General features: G+C 42.6%; 1 protein-coding gene across 5 annotated transcripts in view; it reads left to right on the top strand.

The window, feature by feature from the left end:
* Positions 1-1,618: 1,618 nt before the first annotated feature.
* GRIP1 (glutamate receptor interacting protein 1) overlaps positions 1,619-24,198 on the top strand; it is a 535,595-nt gene continuing 513,015 nt past the window's right edge. The window contains exon 1 of one of the 5 annotated variants that reach the window (XM_043493765.1): positions 1,619-2,317. In XM_043493765.1, the coding sequence (XP_043349700.1) occupies positions 2,263-2,317 (55 nt within the window). In that variant the 5' untranslated portion in view covers positions 1,619-2,262. The remainder of the gene's footprint in view (positions 2,318-24,198) is intronic. The other 4 variants (XM_043493782.1, XM_043493769.1, XM_043493794.1 and 1 more) reach the window with 4 other exon arrangements.

Raw genomic sequence — 24,198 nt, forward strand, 5'->3', positions numbered from 1 at the left:
AGAAAAATTAAGCAGTGCTCAAACTACAATAAGGATTTTAAAAGGACATGCTACCCCCAAACCCAGAATTTTTGTAGCTCTTTCCCCCCTGTTAAAATATAAAAGCTGGCGTAACTTTAACTGTGGTGGTACTTCTGCCCCATCATAATATTGCTGTGCCTGGCATAGAGTCAGCAGTGCAAATTGAGGTCATTTCATTAAGAGGTCCCCAGATACAGCTCCCCTAATAAGGAGCTGGCTCTAATAATCAAAGTGTTCTAAAATCTGCAGGCCCAAGGAGGTTATCCTGAAAACTGGTATGCTGCAATAGGTCCTAGGAGACTGTGGTGCAAATATGGGTCTTTTGATCTCGGGGCTGTCAATACTATTTCCAAAGGGTGGTGTGTACCTTTGATTTATTTCCTGATTTTTTTTCCCAGATGGGCAAGTATAGATGCACTCAGTAGTCTAGGGCAAGGGGCACGATGGCTCAATCTTAATGAATTGTGTTAATGAAATTTTTGGGCATTGACTTGACTAGAATCTAAGGTGTGATTACCAGTGCACAGTGACTCACCACAGTATCTCCAGGTTGTTTTTGGTCATTAGGAAAGGGACAGATAATAAGACAGAGAATATCATACTGCCTCTGTATAAATCCATGCTACCCCCACATCTTGAATACTGAGTGCAGATGTGGTCACCACATCTCAAAAAAGATATATGGGAATTGGAAAAGGTACAGAAAAGGGCAACACAAATTATTAGGGGTATGGAACAACTTCCATATGAGGAGCAATTAATAAAACTGGGACTTTTCAGCTTGAAAAAGAGATGACTAAGGAGGGGGATATGATAGAGGTCTACAAAAGCATGACAGGTATGGAGAAAGTAGATAAGGAGGTGCTATTTATTCCTTCTCATAACAGAAGAATTAGGGGTCACCAAATTGATAGGTAGCAGGTTTAAAATAAACAAATGGAAGTATTTCTTCTCACAACACTACTGTGGAACTCCTTGCCAGAGGATATTGTGAAGGCCAAAACACTAACAGATTTAATAAACAACTAGATAAGTTCATGGAGGATAGGTCCATAAATGGCTATTAGCCGTGATGGGCTGGGATGGTGTCCCTAGCTTCTGTTTGCCAGAAGCTGGGAATGGATGACAGAGGATGGATCACTTGATGATTACCTGTTCTGTTCATTCCCTCTAAAGTACCTGGCATTGGCCACTGTTGGAAGCCAGGATACTGGGCTAGATGGACCATTGGTCTGAGCCACTATGGCTGTTCTTATGTTATTCTGGCAAGAAATCTCCTCTCCCAACCCACCTGTTTTGAAAGTGATCAAGTTATTTCATGATTTATGCTGTCAGAACAGATTTAGACCTTTCCCTCCCTTGGAGACAATGTAAGATGAAACAGCTGTTTCAGTGGAGGAGGGGAATCTAGCTGCAGATGGCCTCTTTCCATCCTAAAATGGCTTTGATAATTGTTGCAGGCGGAAACCATGTCTCCAAATACATTTTCCATTACAAATGAGAAAGACCCAGTGCGGGACCCTTGGTTCAGCTGTGCCTTCTAAAAGGCCCAAAGGGGCTGTCAGGGGGATGCCTTGGCAAAGAGCAGTGGTGCCCTAAAGCTGCAGGAGTTTTGTGAGCCGCAGGCTCTTGTTGATCTGCTTGTAGCTGTACACTCACCCTCGACAGGAGCAGCTTGATTGCCTCTACCGGCAAACCACCTGCCTTGAGTGGGCAGAAGTTGGTGTTTTGATAAATACTTTGGCCCGGGGTGACAAGGAAGCCAGACGTGGGGCTACGGATTCGGGGCGCGCTGTTCCCCAAGACAATACACCGCTCTGCCTGCAGGCGGGGGAGGGAGAGACCCGCGGCGCTCGCCTCTTACCTGGAGGCCAAGCGGGGAGGCGCTGCCCGCCCCCGCGGCGCCGGGTTCACACCCCTTCCCTGCCTGCCTTGCGGGGACTGCGCCGGGGGCCCCGCCGCCAGGAGCCCAGCGCCGCTCCTCGTCTCCATTGTGCGGCCGGCGGCGGAGCGGCGAGGCGAGGCGAGGCGAGCGCCCTTCCCGCCCTGTCCCCGGCTGAACCGGCCAGAGGAGCCCCCCGCCCGCATCTAGCTGCTCCTCCCCCTGCCACAGCGAGGCTGCCGCTGCCCGGAGGAGCCGCCGAGTTCCCCCGGAGTGCGGCGGGAGGAGGCGCCGCCGCCTCACGCTGCAATGTGCCGCCCGCCGCCGCAGCCGTGAGGAGCCGGGTGCGCGCGGGAACCATGCCGGGCTGGAAGAAGAACATCCCCACCTGCCTGCAAGCCGAGCCGGAGCGAGGTGAGCCCGCGGTGGCGGCGGGCTGGGACCGGCGCCTTGGGCACGGGAAGGGCGGGGGCTGCCGTGCCCGCCGGGGCCTCCTGCTCTCCCTCCTTCCCCGGCAGGCAGGTCCGGTCTCCGCCGGTGCGCCGCCTGGGCGGGTGTTGGGGGAGGGAGCGGAGAGCTGCTCCGGGAGCCGGGCACAAAGGGGGAGCGGGGGAGTGACGGGCGCGGAGGCGCACCGGGCACGTTTCCCTGCTGCTGGCTGCTAACTTTGCCGGCCGGGGCAGCGCGCCAGCTCCCGGATTTGGGGCTTCTCCCTCGGGCCTCCCCCCTCCGGCTGGCTGTGAGCGCGGGGGGCTCGCTGCCTCGCAGAGAGGCTTCGCAAACTTTCCTCGTGCTCTCTGGAGCCCGACCCCTGGCTGGCGCTGCGCGGGGGTGGTGGTGGGGGGGGATTACGAAATTGCCGAGGCGGTGTGATCAAGGAGAAACCCGGAGGGGAGGGGGCTGTAGATGGTATGTGCGAAATTCATTATCGGAGTGCTTTTCTAAAGGATGGGCCTGATTCGCTTCCTACTTACAGCAGGGTAAATCGGCGGTAATCTCCTAAAGCAGTGGAGTTACGCTGGTGTAAACGGGGAAAATCCGGTTCAATGGGTGTAAAACTTGAATGCAGTCCTATTGGTAAAAGCTGCTGCGGTTTTCAGTCTCTCAGTGGAGTTGCACCAGTACTGGATTGCAATTTTTAGGGCATGTCCACACGCAGAAAGTTGCACCAATGGAGCAGTATCTTCATGTAACTCTGAGAATGTGTGTAGAGTACTTGGCTTATTTTTGCGGTGTCTTGCAGGTCACACATTTTATAAATTGTTTTCAGAGTGGCAGTCGTGTTAGTCTGTATTCGCAAAAAGAAAAGGAGGACTTGTGGCACCTTAGAGACTAACAAATTTATTTGAGCATAAGCTTTCGTGAGCTACAGCTCACTTCATCGGATGTACGAAAACTTATGCTCAAATAAACTTAGGTTTCAGAGTAGCAGCCGTGTTAGTCTGTATTCGCAAAAAGAAAAGGAGTACTTGTGGCACCTTAGAGACTAACAAATTTATCAGAGCATAAGCTTTCGTGAGCTACAGCTCACTTCATCAGATACATTTGCATCCGATGAAGTGAGCTGTAGCTCACGAAAGCTTATGCTCTGATAAATTTGTTAGTCTCTAAGGTGCCACAAGTACTCCTTTTCAAATAAACTTGTTAGTCTCTAAGGTGCCACAAGTACTCCTTTTCATTTTATAAATTGCCATTCAAGAAGGTAAATTATAGGGTAACTTTTAAAGTGAAGCCTCTACCTGCTTTTGTGCAAACAGCAGCCTTTTTATTTATGATCCTTACTGGTGATCGATGAATGTAATTTCTAGATTCTTAGCTGAATGTAAATTACAGATCGCACCTAGCTCTCCAGGAATGTGCGGAAGTGGCTACGAGGAGTGGGTCTAAAGGACTGGTCCTTGGAAGTTGTCAGAATTGCCGGACTTCAAAACTGTAAATTCTGAAACCGGGAAAAAATCCTGCAATTTACTTTCAGAGGGAATGATGGCATCTTAAGTATTCATACAGTTTTAATAACATTGGGGGAAAAATTGCAAATCCCATTAAGAAAACTTTAAGGAGATCAACAAGGGATTGTAGCAACATTCTTAAATAAAACCTTATAGTACAGGATTATTTGGTTAAAGTTAAATCCTGTTACAAAATGATGGATTTGATGTTTTTTGGTCACTTTTCAAAACCAGCAATGGTTTGATTTCATTTTATGTGGAATAAAACAGCAACTTTGTCATTGTAACTGCAAGAACAAGTTCTGTCACCAGGGATTACTTTGTCACTGTTTCATGGAAGGATTATGTGTATACGTAGAAAAAAATCCAGTAAAACATTAACATTTGGGAATTTTAGACTGTACCTATTTCATTATTATATGTATAAAGTTGTATGTTATACCACTTGTTAATCAAGTTCCAATGTACAGTTGCATATACTCCTCTAGATGGTAGAGGAGGTCTTTGGTTTGCCTATCGACTAATGAGCCAGGGAATTTATTTCTTTTGACTGTTTTCTTATTGGATATATTTATGTATTGCTAAGAACGAACCAAGAAAATATTCAAAGTGAGATTGCTTGATCTGCTCTAAGGAAGAGACTTCTGGTCTCAGGCTGGATATTGAAGCCTATTTCAGAAGTGTTGTGTGTGTTTGTAAGTCACTAAAGTAGTGAAGATTACAATGTGTGGTAACTAAAAAGGATAATGGAAATGTTAGTTTCTCATGGTTGAAATGAAGACTAAGTATTCTCTTACGTTACGTTAATATAATACATCATTACATGTGTATGCTAAACTCTAGATGCATATTTTTGACGTGAGTAAACGTGTTGTGCTGTGTTCTGGAAAAACACAGAAATGAGTAGGTGACTGAACTGTCACAATATGCTAGCTGTTCCTTAGAAATGTGGAAACTTTCAAAGATGATCTAATATGTGTATTGCAGAGATAGTAAAAGTAAAAAATCCTCCTTGTGTTTAAAAAAAATCAGTTAGGAATGGGTATTGTGCTTTCTGCCTTAAATTTTTTTAGTAGTGTGTACAATTACTATTAGATATCTCTTTTTTTTTTTAACTTTGTCTTTCTAAATCAGCTAAGATGCTGATTTTTAACGCTTCATATCCTTGTTCATATTTTCTATGTAGTATCTGTTTTCATTATGACGCTGAACAAATTAAAATTTAGAAACTCTTATCATTGATGCTTTTTTTTTTTTATATTTTATTTCCACAGGGTAAACAAAGCTCTTCAGAACCTACAGTAAATAGTTTAGTTTATTTCTAATGTATGTTTCATTGTATATTGTTCAAGTTTAGCTAATTAATTTACCAGAATTTCAGTGCTACTTAGAATTTGATCATACTTTTCTTTTTTGGAATTCAGGAAAACATAAAGTGATCAAAGTAAGTAATCATTGTTGAATCAGGTTGTTCTTGAACCTGAATAGTAGAGTAGATTAGATAAACCTTTCAAACTGGCCAGAAAAATGGCCAGTGTACTAATGAAATGAAATCAGATGCATCTCTCGCTAATGTGGCAGTTTGGTATGGCATTGACTTTAAAGGCAATTACAAATACTGTTAAATTGTGGTTTAGGGCCAGTTGTGCTAATATCCTCCTCTGCTGTTTTCAGACAATATTTTTATTCAGGTAGTCTACAATACATTTATATATACATCATGTTAGTATAATTTTTTTGTATATAAGCTATTAATTCTAACCTAATATCACAACCATCTTTTACATCCAAATTAACAAAAATTACAGAATAAAATTGAATTTCATATTGACTCTTAAGGAATATTTAATAAATACATATGTAGTTTATTTTGAATTGTATTATATAGTTCCTGGATGTACGGGGGCTTGTTGCGGGGGAGAGGGGGTTCCGGGTGCAGAGGCAATGGGACTCTGCAAGGGATTCAGGTGAAGGTGGTTGGGGCTCAGCAGGGGGGGTCTGGGTGTGGGGGATTCAGTGGAGGGGGTCCAGGTGCTGGGGGAGTGGGGCTTGATGGGGTGGGGGTCCAGGTGCAGCTGGTTGGGGCTCAGTGGGGTGGGAGTCTGGGTGTGGGGTCTCGTCGGGGGGATGGAGGGGTCCAGGTGTTGGGAGGTAGGGCTTGTCAGGGTGAGGGTTCGATGGGCCTGCTTAATGGGGGAGTCCCAGCTGCTGCCAAGAGGACTGTGCAAGCTGCACTCCTGCTTCCCCCCTCACGATTCCCCTCTCCCCTTTTCTTTCCCATCTCATCCTCCCTTCCTTCCCCACTGCCTCTTCTCCCCACTCCCTCACCCCTCTTTCCTCATTTCCCCTGCCCCCTCCTTACCCAGCCCCACCGTGGGCACTCACTGTTGCACAGAAAACAGGAAGGCTTCTAGCACATAGAAGGGGAGCACAACTGGCACTAGGACCCAGGAGGCCGCATTCAACTACAGAATCAGGGGAGCGGAGACACAGCTTCTTTAAGCTGGGCAGCTCTGTGCTGGCAGAAGTGGGGAGGGGAGGGGGGGAGCTCTCCCCATGTCTCACCTCTGTTTGGGGGAGAGCAATCCCCCTCACAAACCGCGCTCATGGCCACATGGCTTCCCTGTCATTTTCTACAAGGAAGCACAGGCATTCTGCAGGGGTGTTTTCTGTGGGCATGCAGTTCTGCAGTATTTCCCCAGGAATATGGTGTGTAAACCCCAGTGGGATTCTCAAATTAGGCATTTCCCCATCTATCTTGCCTGCAGGGCCCAATCCAGGCATTCTTAGAGCATGCCTAACCCAAAGAGAGAAGGAAGTAGCTGTGGTCCACTTATAAGCTATAGCCCAGTGGTTAGAGCACTCACCTGGGATGTGTGGAAACCCAAGTTCAGATTCCTGCTCTGCCTGATTTGGAGCAAGGACTTTAACCTGTGTCTCCTGTCTCTTAGATAAGGGGCCTAAACACTGGTTTATTGGTAGTTTTGGGGTACGTCTCTCTCAATCTCTCATGTTGTTGTAGTTCTTCTCTGTATGTAATACGAAATACGTAAATATTAATTGGGCCAGAGAGAGAGTGAGAAATAACTCTAGCCAAGTGGTTAGCATACTCTCTCTTTTTCTGGTCCAGTGAATATTTAAGTATTTCCTACAGAGTGGAACAACTTCAATAGGAAAGACTGAGAGAGACCCACCCTAGAATACCCTATATCCCCATGGTTAGGCCACTCACTCAGGTTCAGATCCCACTTCCAAATCAGGCAGAATGGGGATTTGAACCCAGGTCTCTCACATCACTAGTAAGGGCTAACCGCTGATCTGGGGGTGTAAGGGCATCGTGACCACAACCACCTCCCCTTGCCTTTTTTTGCAAGAAAGGGGTGACCTGACTTAGGCATCTAATTGCAGGAGAGGATTCATGGCTGTAAATCTGAAGCAGAGATAAGTACATAACTACCTTTGTAGGGCAGGGCTCCTCACTGTTTCCTACTGGTTACCTTAGACAGGTCCCTACTCAGTGTGCTGACTTCTGAGAGTCTCATTCTTAAGCACCTAACTCTCCGTATGCATTGTATATGGAGTCTGGGTGTCTTAAGTCAGAGCTGAGGATTCCACTGGATGGCAGGGCATCTATAGTCAGGCATTTCAAGACTGAGCCTAAGTCTCCCCTCCTCCTTTCTTGACTCTAGCCTTTGTTTGTTTCTGCCCCAGTTCTCTGTTTGTTTGTAAAATGGGGATAATACTTCCTTTCTCATAGATTCAAGTGTCAGGAGGGACCATTGTGATCACCCAGTCTGACCTGTATAAAACAAGCCATAGAACTTCCCAAAATAATTCCTAGAGCATAGCTGTTAGAAAAGCATCCAATTTTGATTTAAAAATTATCAGTGATGGAGCATCCACTGTCTTGTCTATTCAGATTATAAGATCATTGGGCTAGGGACTGTCTCACAGGAACGTAAGGATGGCCATACTAGGTCAGACCAATGGTCCATCTAGCCTAGTATCCTGGCTTCTGACAGCAGCTTCAGGGGGAATGAACATAACAGGGCAATTTATCAAAGGATCCATCCCCATTCGTCCAGACCCAGCTTCTGGCAGTCAAAGGTTTAGGGAAACCCAGAGCATGGGGTTTTGTCCCTAACCATATTGGCTAATGGCCACTGATAGTTCATGGAGGATAGGTTTATCTAAATTTTTTTAACCCAGTTATATTTTTGGTATTCACAGCATCCCCTGGAACTGAGTTCCCCAGACTGACTGTGTGTTGTGTGAAGAAGTACTTATATTTGTTTTAAATGGGCTGCCTATTAATTTCATTGAGTGACCCTTGGTTTGTACATTATGTGAAAAGGTAAATAACACTTCCCTATTCAGTTTCTCCACTCCATTTATGATTTTATATACCTCTTTCATATCCCCCTTAATCATCTCTTTTCTAAACTGAAAATCCAAGTCTTATTACTCTCCATATGGAAGCTGTTCCATATCCCTAATCATTTTTGTTGCCTTTCTTTATACCTTTTCCAATTCTAATTTATCCTATTTTGAGATAGGGTGTCCAGAACTGTATGTCATATTCAAGGTGTGTGCGTACTGTGAATTTATATAGTGGCGTTACAATATTTACTGTCTTGTTATCTATCCCTTTCCTAATGGTTCCTCACATTCTGTTCACATTTTTGACAGCTGCTGCACATTGAACAGACGTTTTCAGAGAACTATCAACAATGACTCCAAGATTTCTTTCTTGAATGGTGGTAACTAATTTAGACTCCCTCATCATGTATGTATAGGGATTGTTTTTCAGTGTGCATTACTTTGCATTTATCAACATTGATTTCATCTGGCATTTTGTTGCCCAGTCACCCAGCTTTGTGTGATCCCTGTGTAACTTTTCACAGTCAGGTTTGGATTTAACTATCTTGAGTAATTTTGTCTGCAGATTTTGCCACCTGACTGTTTACCCTCTTTTCCAGATCAGCTATGAATATTTTGAACAGCGCTGGTCCCAATGCAGATCTATGGGGGACCCTGCTATTTACCTCTCCATTGTGAAAACTGACCATTTATTCCTACCCTTTGTTTCCTATCTTTTAACCTGTTACTGATCCATGAGAGGACCTTCCTTCTTATCCCATGACTCCATTCTTTGCTTAGAACCTTTGGTGTGGGACTTTGTCAAAGGCTTTCTGAATGTCCAGGTACACTATAATCACTGGATCACCCTTATCCACATGTTTGTTGACCCCCTCAAATAATTCTAATAGATTGGTGAGGCATGATTTCCCTTTACAAAGGCTGTGTTGACTCTTCTCCCAACATATTGTGTTCATCTGTGTTTGATAATTCTATTCTTTACTATAGTTTCAACCAGTTTGCCTGGTATTGAACTGTATGTATAGTGCCTAGCACAATGGGACTATGAACTCATTTGGGGGCTTGTAAGGGCTGCCATAATACATTTAATAAAAATGTAATAAAAATAATTTGTGGTGTTAATATTGGTAGGTTATGTGGGCTAGCAAATTGAACTCCAAAGTTTAATTTCCCAATGCCTTACTATCTCAATGCTTATGAGTTTGTTGGTATGGATAAGAATGATTTCCTATTGAGATCTGATGTTTCCCATGCCCCTCCACTCTACAGTCTCTCTTGCCCCTTGGAGAGCTGCATTCTTTCTCCATGTTCTCTTGTAGAACCCAGTTCCACACAATGTTCTCTTAATTCTCTTCCATGTTTAGCTTTAACCATTGATGTGTGCATATCATATGCACAAAGTTGTTGGGTTTTTTTTTAAGCTGAATGTAATAGGGAAGTAGGAGGCATGATGGGGAGTATGTCAAGGAGCAAGGATCTGGAGAGTTTGGGGAGCAATATACAGGAGTGGGGCATACGGGGGTGTTAGGTGGGATCCTGTGACTATGGAGCCATGGGATATGTGGTGATGTGGCTGGATGGGACTAGTAGGGCTGAATGGGGGGAAAATTGAACTTAAGGTAGGAGAAACGTTATTGAGAGAAGGGGAACAGAGAAGTCAACTATGACTGATCACCTATGGCTTGTCAGAACACAAATCTTGTTTCCCCAGGCCCTTCCCCCCTCAAGTCATATATCTTTCTTCTGTGGACCTACACACATTCCTTCTCACCCTCTCCTCAACATTCCTGCTCAACACACAAGCTCCTCTTTATATGTAGCTGCCTGTTCATCTTTGGCTCCACATGGAACCTCTTTGGCTCCCCATAGTGTTGTATACTTGGGAAATCAAGGTTGTGTGGATGGGCATGTTGTGGGAGCCATAGGGGTGATGGATATACAGTGAGGAGAGAAAGGCCACGTTAGGAGAGTGGGGAGCTGCGTGACAGTCCTTGTAAGTCAGTCCCAGTGCATCTATGTTGAGGGATTAACTCTTAAACGGCTTCCTGCTCCTGTTGCTTCTGCTCTCCACCACACCAATGCAGCAGTATCAGGGAAGCATTGCTGTGGGGAACCCTTCAAATGCTGTTGCATCAGTGTAGAGACTCATCTTGTCCAGTACGCCAGAGGTGTAGTGCAGAAGGCCCAGTGTAACCAGCTGTGTCTGTGCAAGGTCATTGACTCTTTAAAAGCTCTCCATGGTACTGCTACCTTGGAGTGCTGAGGAAACTTACGAAGACTGGTATCTTGATGCAAACACACCAGACTCTCACTACAACCCTGGATTCCCTGCTCAGCTGAGGAACCTCCCTGACCCCACCCTGCACACGTCTTGTATATCTGTACTTGTCCCCTTCTGGCAAAATTATGGCAATGTCATAATTCCTGCTCTTCAGTCTGTTTCCTTGGCTCAATAGAGTTATGTACAGAGAACATAGATGCTGAGTCAGGGATACAGCTCGTCAGAGTTTGAAAACAAAATTTCAATGGAAATTTGTTTTGACTTCAAATAATGTAACTGAGTTTTGCCAATGTTAGCTGATCAAATCTATCTCTATTCTGAATGAAGAGAATAACTTTTTGTGTTTAAGTTTCAAAGAATACCGATGAGGTAGGGTGGGTGTATGTATGTGTGGCAGCGGGTGGGTAAGAGGGAAGGAGTGATACGGGACTTTTGGTTGTTTATTTAGAAGATCTAAAGCAAAGTGAGGAAAACAAGTTAACATTTAAAAATTCTCCTTTTTTTAAATGTCTTTCCTGCAAAAGTTGGTAAATATTTTTCTTTATAAATTGTATGGAACATTCACTTGGCCTCTGGAGAATTATTGTGTCAAATCTAGAGACTAAATCCAGTAAATTAAAATGTGAAAGAGGGATTTTAGTCCTGTTTCATTGCAAATTGCAACAGATCCTTTAACTATGGAGTTGGTATTGTTACCTCCATAATTTAATACCATAATGAAATAGCATATGAAGTGACTGGTCTTTCTTGGATTCCACTACTAAGCTTACCAGGAGTGAGCTTCCTCTTTTAGAGGTCTGGAATTATGCTCTGTGTTGAGTAATGAAACTAACATATGGCCGTTGTGGTAAACCTTGTCATTTCAGAAATGACATGTGAAGACTCACCAGTGTAAGATGTATCATTAAAATTCAGGACACACTTTCCCCAGTTTTTCTGTCTAAGCTACTAAACCAAATCCAGTTATAAAACGCTTTCTTAGGTGACATTTGAGCAAATATTTTGATAAGAAAAACATTTCTGGAATTCATACTATTCAATATGCCTTCCAATCAAGTTAAATTAGATAAATAAAATTTTTTTTATATCAGCTTCATAGCTGATCAAGTTTGATAGGAATGTAACAAATAACCTAAGAACAGCCATATTGGGTCAGACCAAAGGTCCATCTAGCCCAGTATTCTGTCTTCCAACAGTGGCCAATGCCAGGTGCCCCAGGGGGAATGAACAGAACAGGTAATCATCAAGTGATCCATGTGCTTGTCTTGTGTGGTCCCTGCAGAACTGCTTGGTATCACTTAGTGTATACACACAGTTTAAAAAGTGTATTTATTTTGTTCTGTATGAAATAAGTGAGCACCTATTCTTAGTTCTAGGAATGCCTGACAGGTTAAATATACAGTTGTCATAATTGACTCCCACAATCTTGCCCCACTAACCAACACAGTGCTCAGTATCAGAAAAAATGAGACAATAACCCCTTTCTTTTCCCCTGCTGCTCCTCCAAAGACAGAAAAAATAGATGGATTTTGCAGCTTGGTCTGAAGGTCAACAAAATTTGCATGAAGGGAGAAGGCCAAGTCCCAAAGCTGGCAGGCCCCCACGACAACAATCCCCTGTTTGTTAAACTGGGGATTGCTCCATCTTGAGCATTTCCACTGGCTGCCTCTCTCCCTGAGCAATACTGCCAGTTACAATCTCTCAGATGATAAATTTCTTAAATCTTTTGTGGCTCTGTAGGTCAAACCCAACACCTTGAAGTCTACCCAAAAACCTATGGGTATCAAATGCAGATTAGAGCAGTGGTGTAATACAACAATATCGAGTGCTTTAAAAATCAGGTTACAGACTTTGCACGATCTCCATTTCTGGATGATTTTAAAATGTAATCTCATGCAAAGCATGTTGCAATAGTCTAATCTTGAGGTGAGAAAGGAATGGATGACAAGGATTATATCTGAAAGAATATCTCCTAGCCATATATAAAAAAGAAAAAGCTGGCTTGGCTGTAGTTGCCACCTGAAAATTTAATCTGATCCCGAATTTGCAAACTCAAACAACAAAAGGCAGATGCTATCTTTGGCATATCTTCTGATTGCTTTTCCCGACTAACCGACATTTAAGTTTGATTTAATTGTTTCTCCGACAGCTAGTCCTCATCCATGCCTTAATCTTAACCAAACACCTGGTAGGGTGAAGGCTGCTCCGGCTTTCTAGCATGAGATGGAGATTAAAAAACTGGGTGTCGTCAGCATACTGACCTCATTCCCACACATGTCTTGTCATTAATCCTCCCAACAGCTACACATTAAACAAGATGGGACCTTGTGGAATCCCACACAAGAATCCCTTCAGGGATGCAAGAACAATTTCTCATTATCATCCTTGTAGCAGGAGAGGAAAAGAGTCATACAAGAGCAAACCCCATTCACCTCCCCTGTGATCTGCTGCAGCCAATCAAGGGCACTTCCTGAGCAACATCACTGAAGGAATGTGGATGTAAAATGATCATCATGTGTTCCTGATTTTCATCCATCAGCCAGAAAAGATCTACCATAGCTGTTTCTGTGTCATACCCAGTGGTATCCATATAAGATGAGGAACTCTGAAGCCAACAAACAGTTGGTTGTTTTACCCTAACTTTTTTCAGTAATATTAACCCAAAATGGAAAGCTAGATACAGGGTGTTAGTTAACCAGTTTTGTCACCAGTTAGTGATGGTTTATTACAGGGATCTGCAACCTTTGGCACGTGGCCCGTCAGGGAAAGCCACTGGTGGGCCGGGACAGTTTGTTTACCTGCAGCATCTGTAGGTTGGGCTGATCGCAGCTCCCACTGGCTGCAGTTCGCTGTTCCAGGCCAATGGGGGCTGTGGGAAGCAGCATGGGCCAAGGGATGTGCTGGCTGCCACTTCCCACAGCCCCCATTGGCCTGGAACGGCGAACCGCAGCCAGTGGGAGCTGTGATCGGCTGAACCTGCAGACGCTGCTGGTAAACAAATGGTCCCGCCTGCCAGCAGCTTTCCCTGATGGGCTGCATGCTAAAGGTTGCCGATCCTCAGTTTATTGAATCACTAGCAATATATGCTATTTATTAAGGGAAGCCAGCAACCTGTGCTCCTTCCAGGAGGGACTGACAATCTTCACCAATAATGGGCCCTATTCTTTTCATTGACCTTTATGAACAGGATATGAGTCTTCAGAACTTTTGAACAAAGTGCTCCCAGCTCAGGTAGGGGAGATGTAGGATTTGTACTCTCAAAAAGGTGTTGGTGACAGCTCTGCCTGAATCAGAACAACTTGATCTACAAAATAAGAAAAGATTTCTTCCTGTCAGGAATTTCTCATATAAACCATTGAGTGAGACAACGTGGATTAAGCTATCCATTATCCAAAACAAATCCACTGTTCTAAGCCCTTCAAAGGGGGAAGCATCAAAAGAGATTCATCACCTTAATAGGAGAGGTGCAACCTCAAAATGCAGGAGTTAATGGTCACTCCATGATCTAAATAAAATTTCCAAATTATTCGTCTCAAATCCTGATTTAACCAATAGGTCAAGAATACAAGTAGTTATATGAAGTGAGCCAACAATGTCTGGGATGTTTTATGGTCAACATGGTGGCAATAAAATCCTAAACTCTTTCAAAAGATTTGTTTTCCAAATGTATGTTGAAGTTACTAAGCACTGATTGTCTTAACCCGTAGAACACCACACTGGTAAAGTATGTAAGCAGTTTATGACTGTACTCTGTAATGTGACACAACAATGTGCACCACAGCTGGTTTCAACTGCATGGGGGATTCTCACAAGATGAACTTCCTATATTCAATCTAGCTCGGAATAGGAGAACTATATTTCAGATTGGATGCTCATAGCACAGCCCCACTACTTCCTTGCTGATTTTCCTCCTTTGGCTTGTGCTGATTTTTCAGCTAATACAAACTACACTATAATAGCTGCTGAAGCATTGTCTATCTAGGTGTCATTGATATATAAGAAGTTGTGCATCTAATGTTTTACCGAATTGTGGGCTGTTATAACTTTGATCACCAACTTTACATTATTAATCAAAGAGAATGGAAGACCAGGTTCCTTGCACACTAACAAACTAATCTTTTGAGAGTGCATGCCAATCAAAACTACTGGCATCTTTTTGTGGGGAGGTAAACTGAACATGAATATTCTCTCCATAATAGCAAAACATATTTTTGTATGTTCTAATATATTGCCAAACGTACTCAATAACCTTTTTTTTTTTTTTTACAAAACTTCTGATAGAAACTAAGTTTGTGTACTTTTTTAGTGAACTATAATAATAAACCATGATTCCTGTGTAATGTAGCACTTCCTTCAAAACTTTAGTGCCAGCTTTATTACTTTTTATTTGTATTACCTGTGCAGCAGAGACATAAATTGGTTTGAGGTTCTGGTGGGTGCTGCATGAATATACAGTAAGAGATGGTTTCCTGTCCCGAAGACCTTACATTGTGAATTTAAAACAAGACAATAAGTGCAAAGTGGATGTAACAAATGAGGGGAGAATGAGTGTAACAGTGACTGGAACATGTGCTTATGTGGATTAACTGTCAGTCCAATTTTTAGGTATCAAGACTTTTTTTTTTAAGGATACAAATTAGCAAAATATAAATTATATAACTAGTCCCTTTACAATTGCACTCAATAGTCCAGTTGTCCATGGTTCAAGGGTTTTTGTTTTGTTTTGTTTAAAGCCTCTTCTGCCAGCCAGAGAGTATTGGTGAGAATTATTTTTTGCATTGGTGAACTATTTTTTAACTGGTGAAAAATGAAGTATACATATTATTTGGTAGGAGCTGATAGTGTGCCCAACCCTTTACAATGTCAGAAACAGTCCCTCTCTATAGACTAAAATAGGAAAAAAGGTACTGGGACGTCCTACCTTCCTGCACCTAAATTTTGTTTATTCTTGGAATGAATAAGCAGGCTGCATTTTCTTTTTAAAGAGAGCCTACTTAAAAATGAGAGAGAGAAATCTGTTAAGATGTAAGAAATTCTTGAAACGGACGTACTGTTTTAAAACAGAATCACAATTTACCATCACATCCAGTTAGCTTTGTGTGGTAAATACGATAGCAACAGATGCCTCCTTTAAAGATTGGTTATATATGGAGTGTTGTAACCTTTCCAGCTCTAACAGATAAATGGCACCTTTTTAATTTATCTTTGTAGAGGTGGACTTGCATCTCAATTAGTTTATATTGTAGGTGCTTGAATAAAACAAGCATTTTAAGCAATAGGTAAATTGTAACACCTCTCCTATTGTCTCTGCTTCCCTCTTTCCTCCCTCCCTTATCCCCCCCCCCCAAAAAAAAATTGGCAGAGGGATTCAGGCAGGTGTGTGACCTGAAACTACTTTGAATTTTTTTTAAATTAAGTATATTTTGGATTGACACTGTCCTTTAATACTATTCAAATGTGTGCTTACACTTGAACCCAGGGAATATATTTTAGCATAGACAGGAAGTGTGTGTGTGTATGTGTGTGTGTGTATGTGTATGTATGTATATATGATATTCATGAATGACTCTTCATTCTGTGAGATATTGAGTGGCAGGACAGGAATGGTAGCAGTGGCCAGAGGATACTGTGAGCAGGAACTGGCCATGATCACTGTATGCTTTCTCTCACTCTGAAGTAGGCACCATTTGATCAGCTGTTTCTTCTCCCATTCCCCTCTGTGCTGTAGGTTAGCAGGATGAGGGAAAGCACATTAGGTCAGCAGGGGGTAAAGCAGCCTCTGCCTGGGATAGCTGTGTTTTGTGAGGGAACTAATTTATAGGAAATTGGGAAAAAACATAATAATTCATGTACCTTTGACTCGTTTGTCTTGTCTATTTAGATTGTAAACTCAGTGCGTCAAGGAGCGTGTACTATGTGTTTGTATAGCATATCATGCAGTGGAGCCCTGATCCTGACTGGGTACTACTGCAGTACAAATAAATAAACTTTGTATTCTTTAACTGTCAGCTTTTTAAATTGGGGAAGGGTTGGCCTCTTCATGGAGCTTGTATATTTCTCTGTTATCACCAAGCACTAAGAAGTAAGAATGGACAAAGTATAAGCAATCTTGGTCATCACTAGCTAGTTGAGAAATTGCTGGCATCTGGACTTAACAAGCTTAATTATAAGCGTAATGGATTGACTCCTCTGCTAAAACATCGTTCTCCATCTGTCATCTTGATATCTGTGCATAAACCATGGGCAAATGGCAAAGCAAAGGATCTAATTTTGTCCTTGTTTGCACAAACCTCTTGTTGACATCAGTGTGATATGTCGATACAGTGATGGCAGTATTGGGACCAATGTTTAAGGTAAGGTTATTCTTCTGGAGTAATCAGACCATTTTGTTACTCAATGAAGAATTAACTTCAGTGATAAAATGCGTGTAAGTAAAGCATCTGTACTTTCATGTAAGGAATGGATTATTTACATGATAGCTTGAATAAGAGATCAGTTTGAGGATTTTTGATATAGTAATGTGTTCTGTTAGAGAGAAACTATGCTGAAACTAGGTTGGAAATCGCATGGAAAATATTGCCACAGAATCAGAGCTAGGTTTCAGAGTAGCAGCTGTGTTGCTCTGTATTCGCAAAAAGTAAAGGAGGCATCCGATGGAGTGAGCTGTAGCTCACGAAAGCTTACGCTCAAATAAATTTTAGTCTCTAAGGTGCCACAAGTACTCCTTTTCTTTTTGAGAATCAGAGCTAAATACACTGCTGGTAGAAGGCGAGTTCAACTCCATTGACTTGTGTGGGGTTGTGTTTGCTTATTCAGGCACTGAATTAGGGTGAGTCTCTTGTTGCCTTTTGCAGTGGAGTCAGTTCCTTATATTGTTCCAAGATCTCTTTCAGAGAAGGCCAAGAGAACTGTTAGCAAACTACATTGCCTTCACATCTCTTCCTGCCAGATTTGTGCCTCTTATTTTTTGTTTTTCTAGCATAGTTGTAGATAGCGTGATATCCTGTGTGTTGGTTAAGGAGACTTAGACATACAACTCTTTTTCAAGATAACCAGATAATATATTCAAGGGAGTTTTCATAGTTTATTTGAGGAGTACATCGGTAAACTGCTTAGGCCTGGTCTACACTACGGGGTTAGGTTGAATTTAGCCACATTAGGTCGATTTAAAAATGACTGCATCCACACAACCAACTCCATTCTGTCGACCTAAAGGGCTCTTAAAATTGACTTCTGTACTTCTCCCTGATGAGGGGAGTAGTGCTAAAATCGAACTTACTGGGTCGAATTTGGGGTAGTACGGACGCAAATCGATGGTATTGGCCTCCAGGAGCTATCCCAAAGTGCTCCATTGTGAATGCTCTGGACAGCACTTTGAACTGTGAGCCCGGTACACAGAAAAGCCCCGGGAACTTTTGAATTTCATTTCCTGTTTGGTCAGCGTGGCGAACTCAGCAGCACAGGTGACCATGCAGTCCTCCCAGAATCGTAGAGCGTAGAATGTTTCTACGCTCCCCCTATCATCTCCATCCCTGAGGTTATCACAGATTTAAGGTGGAAAAACATGTACTTGTGATGACAGGGCACAGCTTAATGCATGGAGGCATTCAGTGGCAGAGGCCAGGAAAGAATTGAGTGTGAAGAGTGGAGGCAGGATGCGATGCTGTGGCTAATGGGGGAGCAAACGGACATGATGAAGCATCTGTTGTAGCTGCAGGAAAGCAAACAAGAGCACAGACCCTCGCTGCATGTACAGTATAACCGCCTACCCTCCTCCCCATGTTCCATAGCCTCCTCACCCAGACACCCAAGAAGGCGGGGCAGGGGAGGCTCCAGGCACCCAGCCACTCCACTCCAGAGGATGGCCCAAGCAACAGAAGGCTGTCATTCAAACAGTTTGATTTTTAGTGTGGCTACAATAAGCAATGTGGCCTTGTCCTTCCCTCCTCCCCCACCCCACCCAGGCTACCTTGTCCATTATCTCTTTTTTTTTTAATTAATAAAGAAAGAATGCATGGTTTCAAAACAATAGTTAATTTATTTCGAAGGGGGGAGAGTGGTTGGCTTACAGGGAATTAAAATCAACAAAGGGGATGGGTTTGCATCAAGGAGAAACACACACAACACACACAACTGTCACACCAAAGCCTGGCCAGTCATGAAACTGGTTTTCAAAGCCTCTCTGATGTGCAGCGCGCCTTGCTGTGCTCTTCTAATCGCCCTGGTGTCTGGCTGCTCAAAATAGGACTCCAGGTGATTTGCCTCAACCTCCCACCCCACCATAAACTACTCCCCCTTACTCTCACAGATATTATGGAGCACATGGCAAGCAGCAATAACAATGGGAATGTTGATTGCGCTGAGGTCTGACCTAGTCAGCAAACAGTGCCAGCGAGCTTTTAAACGTCCAAAGCATATTCTACCACCATTCTGCACTTGCTCAGCCTATAGCTGAACTGCTCCTTACTACTGTCCAGACTTCATGAGCAAGGGCTAGACTGGGGTGGGTGCGACCACGCGGTGCTGCTGGCCGGGAGAGCAGCCAGAGGCAAAAGCCTCCAGCTCACATGATATTCCAGGCAGTACTGTATCTCCATGAGACGAAACTTAAAGAAGAGAATGACTTGGAGTCTCTGGCTCCCATTTGGTGTTCTAAGAGGAGAATAGCCATGTCTGTCCAGGTGCCCCAATCGACCTCACAGAGGTCTGCCAGGAGCACCCAGAAGACATATGATAGCTATCAGTCCTACTGCACCGTCTGCCACGAAGGCAAGGAGCTGCTGCTCTGAAGCAATGCAGTAACGCATCTGCCAACAGCACCCAGGAGACATAAGGTGATGGTGAGCTGAGCAGGCTCCATGCTTGCCGTGGTATGGCATCTGCATGGGTAACCCGGGAAAAAAGACACAAAACAATTGTCTGCCGTTGCTTTCACGGAGGGATGGAGGGGGGCCTGATGACATGTACTCAAAACCACCTGTGACAATGTTTTTGCCCCATCAGGCATTGGGAGCTTAACCCAAAATTCCAATGGGCAGCAGAGACTGTGGGAACTGTGTGATAGCTACCCATAGTGCACTGCTCTGTAAGTCGATGCTAGTCACAGTAGTGAGGACACACTCTGCCAACTTAATGAGCTTAGTGTGGACATACACAATCGACTGTACAAATCAGTTTCTAAAAATCAACTCCTATAAAATCGACCTAATTTCATAGTGTAGCCATACCCTTAGAGTTGTTAATAACAACCACCCGTCCCCAACCACACAAATAATATATAAGATACAAGTTTTTGACTGTTTTGTTGTAGGAGTTTGTGTGTGTACTATGATCTGGTAGAACCAGTGGAAATAATACTTTGTATTACACAAACACATTTTGAAATTAGAATTTGTAGTCCTTTTAAAACTCGATGTTGTTCACTTAGAGACTGATAAGTCTGTTTACAGACTGTGCAGGAGCTAGATAAACATCCAGGATTTGCAATTCAGCAGTAGAACAATTGGTTAAATGTATATGGGTGTGGGGATGGAGGAGGGACAATGCAACTGATCAGCTAATAGTATAATTTGGTAGCTTTAAATTTGGGGCTTTTGTGTTTCAGGATCTTATCTGACAAATTAGAGGATATTTACCAGTAAGTAAACACTTTAAGTCTAAAGCGTGCCTGAGACTGTCTTGTTCTCTTGAGTGTTGCAATTTAGTATGAAATTGTGTTGACGACTGTAATTTTCACATGGGTAAGATTGGGAAAGTATAGATGGTGGTACTTTCCCAAGCTCTGCCCATCCATGATGCCAAAATGAAATACCACTTAGATTCTGAAAGTCTTCATAATTATCCCTCTTCTTCCTTACATGCTTTGATTAGCAGTGACAAACATTGTCATAATTTGGCTTGAGGGGAGAGTTTGTGTGTCTCTGAGCAATTGCTTAAGGTTGTCTGTACATTCAGGCAGACGCTGCTCGGGTTTATGTTAATCTTCAATATGGGAACCCTATATTAACAACCACTAGGGGGATACTTGACTATCTTTTTTTTTTTTTTTTTTAAATGAAAGTGTAGATTCTTGAACACAAGATGGAAGCCACCAGGCTAAAGTTTTGGGTCTCTGTGCAACCCAGCCCAATCTGACCAATGATTATTGTCATGGAGTAGCGCTATGGGCAGCCATGCCTAGTGGTCGGAGCCAGAGACAGGAACTGAGCAAGGCTGCGAAAAAGGCAGGCACAGGAGTGGTTGCGGCTTTAGGCACAAGCATTGAGCAGCTGCAGCCCTGATGCTGTTGCTGAGCTTAAGAGCAGGCTTGGAGGTGGTTCTCAGCCAATTGGGGTCTGATCAATCTGGTTGTACATCTGTTAGGTCAGTTAGCTGGTCCCAAGCTTGACTGCAGGCCCTGATTGTTGGTAGTTAGGATGTAAGACAAACATGGGCTTTCAGGTCAAGGAAATGCAAATAAATTTGGACCTTAATTTTGGTGGTAAATATGTTGGTTCAAATTTCAAAAGAATAAAGCCTATGTAAATCTTTTTAATGACCTTTTGGCTTGTGGGATATATGTATCTACACACACATGCACATTCCCTATATTCTTTTAAAATAAAAAGCCTGTAGACTCAATTTATTTTTCATTGTGTTTGAAAGAGTCAGAACAAATAAATGGAAAGACTCAATCCTAGCATTTGGATATGAGATGGTATCAGCTTGGGTAAACTGTTCCTTTGTACTGAGGTATACTAATCTACACTTTTGTGGTATGTGGGGGAGAAGTATGATCTGTATCCCTGTCCAAGTTATATTAGTTCTTCATTCTGCTTAGATACATTTATATCTCTGTTTCCACCTTTTGGAGTGCATTTATTTAAACATTACTGTAGTATGATATGAGACAATCTATGTACACACGTGCATTTTTTGAAGATTATCTGTCATTAATTGTCTGCCCTGGAAATAGGGTAACCAGATGCTCCGATTTTATAGGGATAGTCCCGATACTTGGGGCTTTGTCTTTCTTATATAGGTGCCTAATACCCCCCACCTCTGTCCCAGTTTTTCACACTTGCTGTCTAGTCACCCTATCTGGAAATGAGAAGAAAAGGGTCAGCTGGGGACTCAAGTGCATTTTCTTTCTACTTTCATTTAACAGGCTAGTATTGATTATTTAGTCACCCTGACGCCCATTTTTATAAGAAGTGATGGTCAGTAAACAATGAGTAAAGCCACACTTACAAAATAAAATTTACCTGGAAATATATTACTACAACATTACATAAAATTAAAAAACAAACAAACAAAAAGCCACAACTCCCAGAATTTTAAGAAAACAACTTCCCCAAGTAGCTGGCTTAAATATAAGCAACTCCTTTACAGTTGAATTGTGGTGTACCAGACAACCTGAAAAATGTGTCTTGCCCTTGACATCACATTGCATTTGAAATCTTTTCCTCTTCTTGCACTCCTTGCTCAGTTCTTCATGATCTTTTCAGAGTTGACGGTATTTTTTTCTGACAGACCTCGTTTTGTAACTAGATGTGTGTGTTTGTTTGGTTTTCTATGGCATAGATGCAGATCAGTAAAACAAATAATATAGTAGCCTGATAGGCCCTGTTTCTCAAAATCATACAACTCCTTCATGTTTAGGCTAATACTCTAGAGAAATTAATTAAAAAGTAGTCTTTAATTTACTTGTTTAATGTGTCTTTTTATTATATGATTAATAGTAAATGCATACTCTAATTATACGCAGTCTGTTCCCTGCAATTTTTACTTTGGTTTCCAGTCTTCCAATTATTAAAACTGAAGTCCAATATATTTACGTGAAATGTGTGATGTAAAAAATGTTTAATACATCAGTTGGTGAATGAGAAAGCATTTCTAAGTTTTATGTAATCACATGCATACATTCTCTTTCTGCAAAACATGTTTTATAATCAGTTACATAGAATATATAACCTTTTTTTTTTTTTTTAAAGTATACTTTTGGCTAGATTATTCCTATGGACATAAGCCGACAAAATCATTTTAATGTAAATGTAGGCTTGCAAGTTTAGTATTTTGAAGTTTAAATTTGACCTACCCTAAAAACATAGCAATCTGATTAATATCTGATTAATATTTTCTTGGTTCTACTTTAAAATTTTTTGTTGTCACTGAAAATTATTGCAGATAAAGGTCTAGTCCTGCAATCGCTTGCACATATGTTTAACTTTACTACTGAGACAAAGTGGGTGAGGTAATATCTTTCATTGGACTAACTTCTGTTGGTGAGGAAAAACAAGATTTTGAGTTTACACTGAGCTTCAGTTTACAGGTCTCATTAGGTTTCAGGGTAGCAGCATGTTAGTCTGTACTCTAAAAGAAAAGGAGTACTTGTGGCACCTTAGAGACTAACAAATTTATTTGAGCATAAGCTTTCGTGAGCTACAGCTCACTTCATCAGATGCATTCAGTGGAAAATACAGTGGGGAGATTTATATACACATACAGAGAACATGAAACAATGGGTTTTATCATATACACTCTAAGGAGAGTGAGCACTTAAGATGAGCTATTACCAGCAGGGGGAGGGAGGAGGAAAACCTTTTGTGGTGATGATCAAGGTGGGCCTTTTCCAGCAGTTAACAAGAACGTCTGAGGAACAGTGGGGTGGGGGGGAGAAACAACATGGGGAAATAGTTTTACTTTGTGTAATGACCCATCCATTCCCAGTCTCTATTCAAGCCTAAGTTAATTGTATCCAGTTTGCAAATTAATTCCAATTCAGCAGTCTCTCGTTGGAGTCTGTTTTTGAAGCTTTTTTGTTGAAGTATAGCCACTCTTAGGTCTGTGATGGAGTGACCAGAGAGATTGAAGTGTTCTCCAACTGGTTTTTGAATGTTATAATTCTTGACGTCTGATTTGTGTCCATTCATTCTTTTACATAGAGACTGTCCAGTTTGGCCAATGTACATGGCAGAGGGGCATTGCTGGCACATGATGGCATATTCACATCGGTAGATGTGCAGGTGAACGAGCCTCCGATAGCGTGGCTCGGCAGCAGTTCTGCGGAAAAGGACCTAGGGGTGACAGTGGACGAGAAGCTGGATATGAGTCAGCAGTGTGCCCTTGTTGCCAAGAAGGCCAATGGCATTTTGGGATGTATAAGTAGGGGCATAGCAAGCAGATCGAGGGACGTGATCGTTCCCCTCTATTCGACACTGGTGAGGCCTCATCTGGAGTACTGTGTCCAGTTTTGGGCCCCACACTACAAGAAGGATGTGGATAAATTGGAAAGAGTACAGCGAAGGGCAACAAAAATGATTAGGGGTCTAGAGCACATGACTTATGAGGAGAGGCTGAGGGAGCTGGGATTGTTTAGTCTGCAGAAGAGAAGAATGAGGGGGGATTTGATAGCTGCTTTCAACTACCTGAAAGGGGGTTTCAAAGAGGATGGCTCTAGACTGTTCTCAATGGTAGCAGATGACAGAACGAGGAGTAATGGTCTCAAGTTGCAATGGGGGAGGTTTAGATTGGATATTAGGAAAAACTTTTTCACTAAGAGGGTGGTGAAACACTGGAATGCGTTACCTAGGGAGGTGGTAGAATCTCCTTCCTTAGAGGTTTTTAAGGTCAGGCTTGACAAAGCCCTGGCTAGGATGATTTAACTGGGACTTGGTCCTGCTTTGAGCAGGGGGTTGGACTAGATG

Source organism: Dermochelys coriacea, chromosome 1 (assembly GCF_009764565.3).
Source record: "Dermochelys coriacea isolate rDerCor1 chromosome 1, rDerCor1.pri.v4, whole genome shotgun sequence".
In the NCBI taxonomy this organism is placed as follows: domain Eukaryota; kingdom Metazoa; phylum Chordata; order Testudines; family Dermochelyidae; genus Dermochelys; species Dermochelys coriacea.